Source organism: Dermacentor andersoni, chromosome 4 (genome assembly GCF_023375885.2).
Source record: "Dermacentor andersoni chromosome 4, qqDerAnde1_hic_scaffold, whole genome shotgun sequence".
Lineage (NCBI taxonomy): Eukaryota > Metazoa > Arthropoda > Arachnida > Ixodida > Ixodidae > Dermacentor > Dermacentor andersoni.
In genome coordinates, this window is record NC_092817.1 from 192,405,182 (window position 1) to 192,417,802 (window position 12,621).

At 45.6% G+C, this 12,621-nt stretch overlaps 1 protein-coding gene across 1 annotated transcript in view; it reads right to left on the reverse strand.

Moving 5' to 3' along the window:
- T3dh (Type III alcohol dehydrogenase) overlaps nt 1-12,621 on the reverse strand; it is a 77,456-nt gene that overhangs the window by 38,986 nt on the left and 25,849 nt on the right. The window contains exons 5-8 of the mRNA XM_050177828.3: nt 11,021-11,217; nt 9,548-9,731; nt 7,112-7,264; nt 2,680-2,778 (exon numbers count right to left, since the gene is read on the reverse strand). Coding sequence (XP_050033785.1) covers nt 2,680-2,778; nt 7,112-7,264; nt 9,548-9,731; nt 11,021-11,217 — 633 coding nt within the window. The remainder of the gene's footprint in view (nt 1-2,679; nt 2,779-7,111; nt 7,265-9,547; nt 9,732-11,020; nt 11,218-12,621) is intronic.

A 12,621-nucleotide genomic window follows, 5' to 3' on the forward strand; every position in this document is an offset into this window, starting at 1 on the left:
ACGAAATTTTTTATTCCAGTACCAGCAAATCTTCTCTGAGATTGTCATACACCATATAGACAGCTATCGCTGCCAAATCTACGGCGATAAGCATCTCCACCTATCTGTTTTGCAGTGTGTGGGACGTACTGTTGTTGGTAGCGTACTACACACATTTCGTAGGTGATAATCCAAACACGCCACTGTTCCCTGCTGCAGGCGGCACAGCGTGAGCGTCACATTTCACTTCCCGGCATCTAGCGTTGCCCACCAGCTCGATTCTGTTACAGTTTCCTGTCATCTTAAAGCGCTGCGCAAAACGAAAACACCAAAACATGCCTTGGGCCACAGAAGCCCAACCCGCTCAACAAGCGTCTCTTGCTTCGCGTGCAACGATTTGCGCAATGCTTCATACTAAGTAGATGCCGAGTACAGCATGTCAAATTTTTTAGCTACTTCGGACTGTACATTTTTTCAGTCACTTGTTGCATTTTTTTCTAATATGTATGAATGAGGTTCTACTGTACATGCCTCATTATCGTTTAATGCTCAAGCAAAAACTGGCATATATAAAGGTATAATATATTCAGCACGTGCCGACCTTCAGTGAACGAAAGCTTGTTGCTTTTTAATAGCCACGTCTAAATGAATATGACAACAACACATTACATCGCATTTCCTGCACGTCGCATAATGCAAACAGTGGTATGCGCTATGAAGCAAATGAATGCAGTGCTGACATTGCTGCAGAGTGCAAATGGTAGCTGCGACGTTGAGACTATGTTTATGCTGCTGACTTGTCTAATTGGTATCCCATTAATTTTGTTGCCTGTGAGTGTACTTGAACTCGGTGAAACAGGAAGACAAGGACGGAAAGCCCAGCAGGTCTAAGATGGACACAGAAACGCTCCAAATGCATATACCTATGTCAACAAGCGCTTGTAATTATAAGAAACAGCCTCGCACGCTCTGCGGAGCATGCCCTCGTGCATTACTTCTTGCACTTTTTTTCCTGTGATAAAAAAAGCACCGAGAACAATGTAAAGAATGCATCAGTAAACTGTGGTTATTTGCTGTTTTGTGCATGCGGTTTCATTGTGTATAGAGATGGGCGAATAGTCAATTTGAGGTTCGAAGCGAAATCGGAGCGAATAGTGATTTGGTCTAATAATTTTCAATCAAATAGTTGGAATAGTATATATATTACACATCGCAGCAAAACCTCGTTTGTTTGGATTTCATGGGACAAAAAATGTCTCAGTTTAAATTAACTGACTGTCGCATTTTCTAGGGTCTCAAGAAAACAATAAGAAAACAATATGGCAACATGCTTTTATTAGTAAATGGATCAGCAAATTCTTTTGCTATTTTGCACAAAAGCAGTGCGGAAGCTGCAATTCTCATTATCTCATGAATGATTGGCTCTCGCAGCGGCGATCGAGACATAGCGACTCCCTTTCCAGCACGGCCGCGGCCCACGCCTTCATTTGTAGCACGCTTAGCACTACTGCGCGTTCATCCCCGTTATTTTTTCACCAGTTAGCTGATCACTAACAGGTCGCACATCCATCACGATGTAGCCAGTGCTCTTCATCCTCGACAGCTTTGCACCGAGTCCAAAAAAAAAAAACAACTATTTGCTGCAATTGCTACGGAGGAAACGGTGGCCGTTATGAACACGATTATGAACGGAGACATTGCAGTGCTTAAAGCCTGCGACTGAAGCATGCATAGAGTCAGAATGAAACTACCGTTCACTGCAACAATTGTATACGAAACTGCAGTCGCTCCCTATACAATCATGGATCGTGACTACGCAGTTTTTTTAGGCACCCGGTTGTCACGCATATAGAGTCAAAACGAAACTACTTTTTGCCGCAACCACTGCGGAAGAAACTGCGTCCGTTTTTGACGTGATCATGAATAGCGACCACGCAACTATGAAAGCCTGCAGTCAGCACGGTGTTATGTGCAGCAGTAAATGCAACAATAAAGGCTTCAAAGGCACAAATAGGCACGAAGTGTTCCAGCGTTGCTGTCATTGACATACGATTTCCGCTGATAGCTATGGCGATGCTGACTCTGCCACTCCATTCCGGTTGGACGCTAGCGCCGTTTTTGCTCTTTTGAATCGCACGTTTTCAACTCTTTAATGCAAAAACGCACAGCCTTCGAGATGTGTATTTTTACCGGCCGTCCATTGTTTCCGGCTGCCTATTTGGGAGCGCCGAATAATTCGAAAATATCTAACACTTGAACTCGAATTGAAGCAAGTAACAAATGGAGAATAATTCCACTGAATATTTGACAACACTGAATATTAGCCCATACCTAGTTGTATAATTTGCAAGCAGCTCCCTTTGCACGTACGTGTTTGTGCGAGTGACTTTGCTTGTTTAAACAGAATGCTTGTGTCCAAAAGAAGACGGTAGCTTCTGTTAATTGCTTTTATAACCTCACTAGAAAAATCGCAAACTTTCAGCTGCCTGGCAACAAAAATCTGATGTCTCCCTGGTTTTCCTTTTTAAATAGAGAACCCGATATTGACACCCCAAATTTCAAACAATATAAAATCCGCAAATGAAGGACCCTGCCTATATGCCATAGACCGTGTGACAACTCACAGGCATCAGCCACTGGGTGATTGCTCACAACCATGAGTTCAGACAAGTGTGCAACTACGTTTAGGTGCAAGCTCACCAGAGATGGACCCCGGCATTGCCAAAGCCAATGCCCGCGTAGACGCTGGCCAGGTGCATGTGGGAACGGGCCTCGACATCCCCCTTGTCGAACACAGCTCTGAGAAAAACAGAAAAAGCGACACATCACACAGAATCGCGCACTTGCAGATAGGGCTCTAGAGAAAAAAAACTGCGATGAATTATAAAGACCTATTAGGTTATACAGCAAACCCTCATTAACTCAAACTCTGATATCTCACTATATCTGCGAAGTCAAAATTATTTCCGGCTGCAAAGTCAACCCCATGTGCTTTTCACCCCCTTATCTCTAAAAATGTTATGCCGGACTCTGGATATCTCTGAATATATCAAAGAAATCTCACTACCGAAATGTTTCCATGCTTTGTGTGCATATGTGACATCACCAAAAAGTGAAAAGAGAATTTTGTGGCCACGGCGACTTCAGATTAATGGTATTGACAAAACTTCGCACGTGCGTCGCGGTTGGTGCAACCTTCTGCAGTAAAAGCCCCAAAGTCACTTTTGGAGAAGCCTCTCCACGTACCCTTTTCCTCTAAGAGCCAAGTGTGCCTTCGCACGGTGCTAACCAAGTTAATGTCAGAAAGAGCAGCCAGAACACAACCGTGGCATCCAAATGACAGCTCCCTCCAAGTGACATACACCGATCTTGAAGGCCATGTTTTTGTTGGCGACACGCGTCAGCAGCAATTTCAGGAGCCAGAAACGGGTCATCGCAGGCATTAAAAATTATGGGGTTTTACGTGCCAAAACCACTATCTGATTATGAGGCACGCCGTAGTGGGGGACTCCGGAAATTTGGACCACCTAGGGTTCTTTAACGTGCACCTAAATCTAAGTACACGGGTGTTTTCGCATTTCACCCCCATCGAAATGCGGCCGCCGTGGCCGGGATTCGATCCCGCGACCACGTGCTCAGCAGCCCAACACCATAGCCTCTAAGCAACCACGGCGGGTACATCGCCGGCATACATGGGGCAGCCTCTGCACCTTCTGCCCGGATGCATGCAGGTTACCTAGGCAACAACGTAGCGTCGCGTGCACTCGCTTTTCGGCAGGCAGCTGCAAGCTCACTAGTTGAGACGCACACTGTGCTCCCCACTTTTTTCTTCCGCCCTCTTTCTATCACTGCTTGCGCGCACTTGCTCACTGCCACTTCTTTGTCGCTGTGTGTTAGAGCGACAAACTGCGTGTCACTTCCTTCTGTTTTCTCACCCTTATTTGGGCCGCTGTCAGTGACATGTCAATGTAATTACATGAATGTAATTACAGCGTATTAATTGAACTTTAGCAAAACGACTAGTGCTTTTGAGAAGGCACAATCAGTCCATCTACTGCACCCAAACCAGGCGAGCGTGCAAGCCTGCACCGTAGTTTCAGTGAGATTGCGATTTGATAAGGACACCTGCGTTCAGCTGTGAGGCATGAACAGATTGTCACTGGTGATTGTTTGATAAAGACGCGAGAGTTGCATCTTCCTGCATTCAGTTTCGTTCTTTTAAGTGAATTTGTCCAGAATTTATTATGCTGCAGAAATTAGCAGCATCAAATTTTTGCACGTCTGGAAACAGTTATGGACTCCTCGGACGACAGGCTTCAAGTCTTGCATTAGGATGACTATTGGAAACATGGCGATTTTGTTTGGAAAATGACTAAACTGGCTCTTACCTACCCAGGTGCAGGGTGAGACATCCTGCGATGCTATGCGCATGCATTTGTAAATATGGGATTGCGGAATTAAGTGGTTGCGGCAATGACAGGCACCCTTTTCAATGCTATGCGTGGGTCACTTTCTGATGTTCCTTCACTTAATGTAATGAAGTAGATATCGAAAGCCTAGTGAGTCATCTTTAACACTGCAAATTAGTGTTGATGATTATGAGGAAGAGTTCGAGCTTTTGGCGACCTCTCTCGCATGGATGTGGTTTGATGGGAACACTTTGCTGCTTGTGCCTTGGCGATTTCCTTTGCTCGCAGAGCCAGGAATCATGCGCTACATAGAGGGCAACCAAATCACTCTTGGCTTCTGTTCCAAGAAATGTCAAGCCTAATACAGAGTTTTTCTGCGGCCACGCCTTTTTGTAAATAAAATATGTAAAAAAAATTGACGGCAACAGACAATAGGAATTAGCAAATGAACTGACGCTATTGTAATTACGAAAGCTACTAATTGGAAAATTTTAATGGTTTTCAGAAAGAAAAAGAGAATGGCACAGAAGAGTTTAACAAGCACGTGAATATTGGCACATGAATGTTGCTACATTGCAGTCCCATAAGAACATGCTGCCGCAGCTGGCAATCAGACCCATGAACTGCTGAACATCACAGCCAGTCAGTTACTGCGTCGAGTACTTTCGTTTCATTCATCAGGCCCATTTCTTGTCTAGCCAGAGACTACTGCTGATATTTTCTTATTGGCCACTGCCGAACAATCGGTGAGTACCCCACCTATTTTCTGGTGTGTAAGCCACAGTTTTTTTTTTCAGAACTTTTCGTCGGTCTGTCTGATACATTGGTGTGACTTATATATTTTTTTTTTATTTTCGGAAGAAATTGCCGTCAAAATCGGTTTGGATGCTATGGCCATGCGAAGCATGCTGGGTTGACCTCCTATGGCAGCTGGTACGGGCTGTGTGCGCCCTATGGAGGCACCGGCTTCTCGTGATCGAGTTGCTGAGCACCGCGTGACAAGGACAAAGCAGCAACACAAGCAGTGGCAAGCCAATCGCGAGTTGACAGACTCTGAAGCCGTCGCATCTGCAAATCACTTTCAAGATATGGGATGCGCCGCTGCGGAAACTACGCAGTTGCTACTAAAGTACAAGCCACCCCACCTCTCTCCCATGCTGTCTTCCTGCTTTCCTCCCTTGTGCACGATTCGGGTCCCCATTGCATGCTTTCACTTGCACATACAGTATATGGCACGCGGGGACAATATTATCACCCTTTGACTTTGTACGGAACATTGTAGCGACCATTATGGCAGAAATGCGCCTGGAGTGTCTATATCATTGCTTGCGCGTGACCCGAATTCACGAAGTGACACATCAATATATTTTTTTTAAATCACTTACCGAATGAACAGGTGCGTCTTATACACCGATGTGACTTCTACATTGAAATACTACGGTCGAGACGACGGTTTATTCCAAGGAGGAAAAATGGCGCCCACGCAAAAACGAACACAAGCCGATCATTGATGATGACTTTATACAGATGAAGATGAAGTCTGCAAAAATGCTTACACTAATTTCCCCTGTGGACGGAAGTGACCAGCCTGGCCGCACATTAGACAGTGGAACAGAGATGAAAGGGCTTCAGGCGGGAAACGTGCACAATCTCTATGTGATGAGGATGGTGAGCCGTTCACGCAAAGTCACATGGTCATACAAAGTTGAACCTCGATATATCGAACAGCATGCTGATTGTCAAATAGTTTGATTTAGTCAGAATTCGACATATAATATGAAATAAGAAATGGTTAAAAAACTCGTACAAATCAATCAATGAACCAATCGTGGAGCAGCAAATACTCACTTGAAGCGTCGCACAAAGTATTTATTTCTCTGGCTGAAAGTACTGCAGCAGTGTAGCTTGCTTCTTATTGGCAGCCATGTGCTTAACCATGGTGTCCCCAACATAGTCTAAACGATCCACAAGCAATAGGCCAGTGCCTTTTATCATGCCGCAGTAGCGGTGTAGGAGGGCCAAAACAGCTACAACCTCAGCTGAAGTTGGGAGCGGGGCAACACCAGAACTTGCAGGATCAACCTCGTCAGTGTCTTCGTTTGGCCGCTACTTCCGCTGCGATCTCTACATTCGTCAATCGAAGCATTTTGAAACACTGCCAATAACAAAGTATTAACCGGCCTCTCCCATGGCATCTACAAGTGAGCCCAGTGAATGTGCACTATTGTGCATCTTTGTGCAATAAAACCACCATTTCTAGCGAGGAGCGGCAGGTGCAGAACGCGGCACTAAGGAGGAGTCAGTGCGGCAAATGCAATGTGTTGCCGACGTTGTCGAACTAGCCAAGACGTCGCGTGCGTACACCACTACGTTCAAATGGTGCCCCCGGCGCGGTTGATCTTTGCAGCTATAGTGTGCTGCATTCTGGAACGCCCATCGCGCCACCGCTATCTTTGATGGTGTTGCGGGAAAGCTAGCTGCCTGTCAACAGAGCGCATGTGGTCTGGGGTGTCAGAGTTCAATATATTCAGTGTACGTCCGACCCCATTCGAAATAAAAATTGAAAAATGCATGCAATTTTCCAGGGGACATAGAAGTGTTCGATATATGCAATAATTCGATATGTTTGTGTTTGAAATATCGAGGTTTGACTGTAAGACCAAAGTTGCTTGGCAAACACTTTATTGTGCATGAAGAAATGCAACAATGGTTAATATATGTACCTTTTGAAGTACTTGTTGATGATGCGTAGTGCATAGAGGGACCAAACATCGCTGATGGGGTTGCTGCCCTGGTAGGCAGGTCTCTGGATGGGATTGGGCGGGCAGGGCGTGCGCTTGTTAAAGGGAATGGCTGTGTACGACTCGAGTGCGTGGCTGCGTAACAAAATAAAAGAAACCTGCACAAATTCTAGAAAGCAACAGTTGTAAGCTCCCCTCCTGCTGTGGAGGCAACCAACATCATTTAACTAGTTCTTTGGCAAACACCAAGAGTTGGCTAACGTTACAGAGAACCTCAGGAAAGGACTCCACATCATCATCGTCATCCTATAGAGGTCCAAAGGGGGTGCCTGTGGAACCAAAGTTTCAACAAGACGACTGACTTGTCTATGTCAGGGTAGCAATGGCTTTTTCTGTTGCGGCCCAAACAAAGACAAATCCCCTCGTAATAATGTTGGTTCCACAGACATGCCTCATTAGACAACGGTTGATCCTATCAAGTCTCCATCTTGCTGCGATACAGTCCATGCCCATTACAACAGATCCGCATACAACATACTTTCGGTTATAACAGACCATTCTTCTCCTTGATTTGGTCTGCCTATGTTATTAGCACAATGAATTCCACTTTTAACAGACCCGACTACAACAGACAAACCTTTGGGCAAATTTTGTCTACATGGTGTAAATAACTTAAACCTCGATATAATGAACTTCAATACAACGAAAGTCCTGATATAACAAAGTACTTACCTTTTTATAACTTGTCCATAGAACACAATGTATATTTATTAAAATTTAATAAAGCTAAGCGTGTTTATACACGATTTCAATATGACGAAATTTCACTGCTGTCACACGAGAATACTAAAGGAGACTTTCGCAGACAATGCAGATAGTCAAAATGGCTGAATTACAAGCGGCTACTTGCGAACACACCTTTCAAATCACGTGCCAGTGACTGTCGAAGTGGAACAGTGTCATGTTCCGTTTAAAGTGTAAGTGCGATAAGATCCTATCGCATGCAGTGTATGCTTTGAGTGTGAGTGAAAGCGTGTGAGGGTGAGTGAAAAAGGATGGCCACTTATTGTGTGCCATCTTCCCGTGCGAGCAAATGGGAAAGGGGAAGTGAGCTCATGGTAACGCAATCGAGTGTGTGTAAGGGGAGGGGGAAGTGGTGGGCAGGATGGCACACATCTCGTTTTCTAGCGCAGCTGTGCGTGCAGCTGAGTGCAAGCACAGTCAGCGTGCCCTGCTTTTAGAGGTAATCTGTCGCGCTTGCACAGAGTGGGCATGCCGAGAAGAAATGGCATGGTACCATGTGCGCGGTCTTCCTGCGTGTTTAGCACTGGAGGTTGCATAATCTCAAGTTTCGGAGACATGCCAAGGTAAGAGCAGATGAAGCTGTACTAATTTATTTTAATTTCAATGTTTTCCTCATTTTGCGTTTGCTTACGAGTTAGACTATGGTGTGTGCAAAGCTTCGCCATTTTACAACATACCGTGACCCTAAGGTCGGATTGAATGGACCTTGGATATAACGGACCTTTCTTGCTGGATTGTCATTATTCATTGTAACGAGCGTCGACTGTACTGTGTTTACTTGTGTTAGAGGTGACAGTCACTTAAGGCAACATTCATGGCTTGGATGTGTTAATGATTCTCAGTTATAATCAAAAACAGAATGTGCCAGTGGATTCATACTAGTTTTATATAAGTAGGCACAGTTGAGATGCGGCCCAGGTCACTGTCATAATCACTCCCTTGTCACGCCTTGCCTTGCTCAGTTCCTCACCTCACTAGTCTTGCTGAGCTGCTATTGCTGCTGAGGGTAAGTGTTACAAAGCGGCGGTATATGTGTGTAAGCGTCGGTTGACGGACTCCACCTCAGCGAGAATGACTGTGTCGTGCGACAGACAAGTATGTGGTTTGGGTTTGTTTGTATGTCTACACAAAAGCATTAGGTGCACGAGATGCACACACAGCAATAACTTACATTTGAAGGAATTAAGGTTACAAAGAATGGTTATTGTGTACAGCACAACCTTGACACACAGACACACTCACATTCTACCGGTATTAAAATGCAATGCTGGCGATGGTACCTAAAACATCCTACATGACAGGGCAACATGACCACGACATGACAGTTTGGGTTAGGCTGAGTTAGGACAAGCCACATTAGAAGACGTTGGCTTAAGAGAGGCTAGAAGAATGGTTTGCTGGGCGAGTTGGTATTTCATTCTTTAGGCAACCAACGCAAAAAGGAATACGGTAAGCTCTGTGTATGACTTCCTTTCTGTTGTATTATTTTTTGTGCTGCTTGTCTCAAGGAGAGGGTAGGCTGGGTCAGCAGAGGTCACATTAGCAGAGGTTGGTTTAGAAGAGGTTAGTCTAGGCAGAGTCAGGTCACGCACTGGACAATGGCAGGGTTCTTACCAGAGCACGTCGAATCCACTGTAGGCGGCCACTCTCTCTGGCATGTGGAGAGCGTGCAGAGGATCAACAATGCCGAGTGTTGGCTTGAGGGCACGGTGCGCGATGCCAGTCTTGGCACGCAGTGGCAGGTAGTCAAAGATGGCCACGCCTGTTGTCTCACTGCCCGTGCCAGCCGTTGTGGGCACTGCGGGCAGATGGACAAACCGCGAGGAGGAAAGCAACCATGCTGCCGAAGCAGTGCAGCATGTTGAGCTGGTCGGTAATGCATTATTGTTGAAGACATCCTGCAACCTGAGAGCACTTAAGATTTGTAAAATCCCTGTGGATGTGACATTATGTGGGTGATTGGGGGAGGTGGAGAGGGGATGGGGATGAGGCGACTAGCATGCATTTCTTTTTAAAGCTTGCCCTGAGCACACACCTTTTGTGGGGTACAATAATTAACAATTGAATCCCCCTTGATTAATAATGATTTACCTTTAGAAGCAGCAAACTCGCAACAGCAGAAATTGACAAGCAACACACTATATTTAGGTAAAAGTAAATTTTTCTGCGAATTTGTTACTGTCAATATTTCCTACTGCACAAAAGTGTACCTATAGACTTGCTCAAAGAAAGTACCCTCTGGCGTCTTTTCACCATTAGAAGACTTCAACGGTAAGGCCAAAGATTAAAGTGGTGCCGAAGAAAGTGCAATAATGCCCATCTTTTTGTGTGGTTCCTTAGAGAACACTACTTGTAGCTGTCATACCAGAAACTTGCGTTGAAAAGCCACTGCGATATGTAATCTGCAAGGGTGCAAAGAATGTGTACACGCTGTGACTGCTTTCCATGCATGTCAAAGGATCCCAGGCTGGTATAACGGGACACTTCTATTACCATCCATTTCCTTTATAATGCTTTGCGAGTGGGCCAAGCAGTGCTTTGCCTATGTTATATCAAGGACTGACCAATCATAAGCAGTGGATGACAAGAAGGTAGAAAGTTGGGCTAGCCTGAATGTATGCATACTTGAAATCAATGTTGAAAACGATGACAACACGAAGAGGACACAGGACGAGGGAATCCTGCGTGGTTGCTCAGTGGCTATGGTGTTGGGCTGCTGAGCACGAGGTCATGGGGTCGAATCCCAGCCACGGCGGCCGCATTTCGATGGGGTCGAAATGCGAAAACGACCGTGTACTTAGATTTAAGTGCACGTTAAAGAGTCCCCCATTACGACATGCCTCATGACCAGATCGTAGTTTTTGGTACGTAAAACCCCACAATTTAATTTTTTATTTTTAGGATGAGGGAAGGACAAAGAATCGAGTCAAAGCAATTGCTCAATTACAGATGTCATATTTATTTTCTTTTTTCATGTTGCACACCATAGTGGACTTTTTTATCTCTTTTCAGAGCTTGTGATGATTCGAGGCAGATTGGACAGAGGATAGTGGAATGACCTGCTGTGTGACACATCAGCTACATCACCTGCCACCAGGGGCTTGAGGTTCGAAGGTATGGGAACACCGCGGCCAATAGGGGCGTTGACGAAGTCCAGGAAGTCCTTGTCAAGGTTGCACGAGTAGAGGTTGGCGGCCTTGCACGTGTCGATGGTAGAGCCACCACCCACAGCCAGGAAGGCGTCGTACTCCGATGCACGTGCAAACACTATGGCCTTTTGGAAGCTGCACACGCAAAGCACGAGAACTAGTAGACTGGCTTGCCAACCTGTTCGACAGTTTACGAGTGGATCTGCTGTACAGTCATAGCAGGTAACGGCCGCAACCACTACAGTGAATAAAACATATTGCATATTTAGCCAATAAAACGCAGCGGCGGTGCCAACATCTAGTGGCACTGCCAAGAAGTCTGTGCATAGCCTACGAAACGAGAAGCGTGGTGCGCCGGTCCCTGCAAATGCCGAGAACTGTTTTCTCGCTCGCCGCACACTCGGTGGCACATGCTCAGTGACTAAAGTCGGCAGGAGGTTCACTGATGAACAGCACATATGCACTGTATTTGTGGTGCAGCCTGCCACAAATTGGGTTGCCGCTCTCGAGCAACCCTTGTGACCTGCGTTCGATTTCGCTCAGTACTGAAGAAACTTGAGGAACATTTCTCGTCATCGTAGAGCTGCACATTACCAGCGGCACATACCTAGTCACCCAAGTTGGCGTTGGAGACATTCGTTGAAGAGTGGCGCAGACCTACTGGCACTTCCCGAGTGACCCAAGTCGGCGCAAAGTGGTTCATTGAAGACCAGCACCGACCAAGTGAAACATACCCAGCGCTCCAAGTTGGTGTCAAAGGGTCTTTTCAAACATCGGTACCTATCCTGTCTCGAATTTCACAGCGATCCATGTCGGGGTGAACGAGGTTCATTGAAGAGTGGCACATATGTATGCATTTCCACGTACCCTGTGATCCAAGTTGGTCCGATGGCTGGTTTTGAACCCTGTTACTGCAGCCCAACAGCCTGACACACAACCAATTCAACCACAGACTACCCAGTGACCCAGGCAGGTGGGAAAATGATGAGATACAAACAAACATACATATATACAAACATAACTAAGTACATAGCCCCCGGAAAGTCCATGGCGCAACCCTAAGAATGCAAATGCATAAACAAAATGTCTGCGTTCATTGAAAGTACTGCGACACAATCTGGCAGTTCTATTAATGTGCTATCTCTCAGAGTGGCATAGCTTATCTGCATGAACTCGGCACCTTCCTCGTGTTTTCCGATAATTGGTACATATTGCTAATTAAAACAGGTAGTACATAGTATTTCTGCATGCAGTGAAGTAGAGTGTGCCACTTTACCCTCACTGTAAATGAATACTATCTTCTGAATACTAGTGCAGGGCTGCTACAAAACAATGCATTAGTCAACAAAAGCAATGTTAAATGGCTGGCATGATGCAAACCAAACACACATGGATGGCATGGTTGAATGCGAGACCCTGTTGCCCAACATTTCGTGCTTCTTTCAATAAAGTAGGAATGTTCTGTGTACTTTGTGTCAAAATAAGTTGCATGCGACTGTACATTAGGTGGCGTTCACATCAAAACCCAAGCAACAGCTT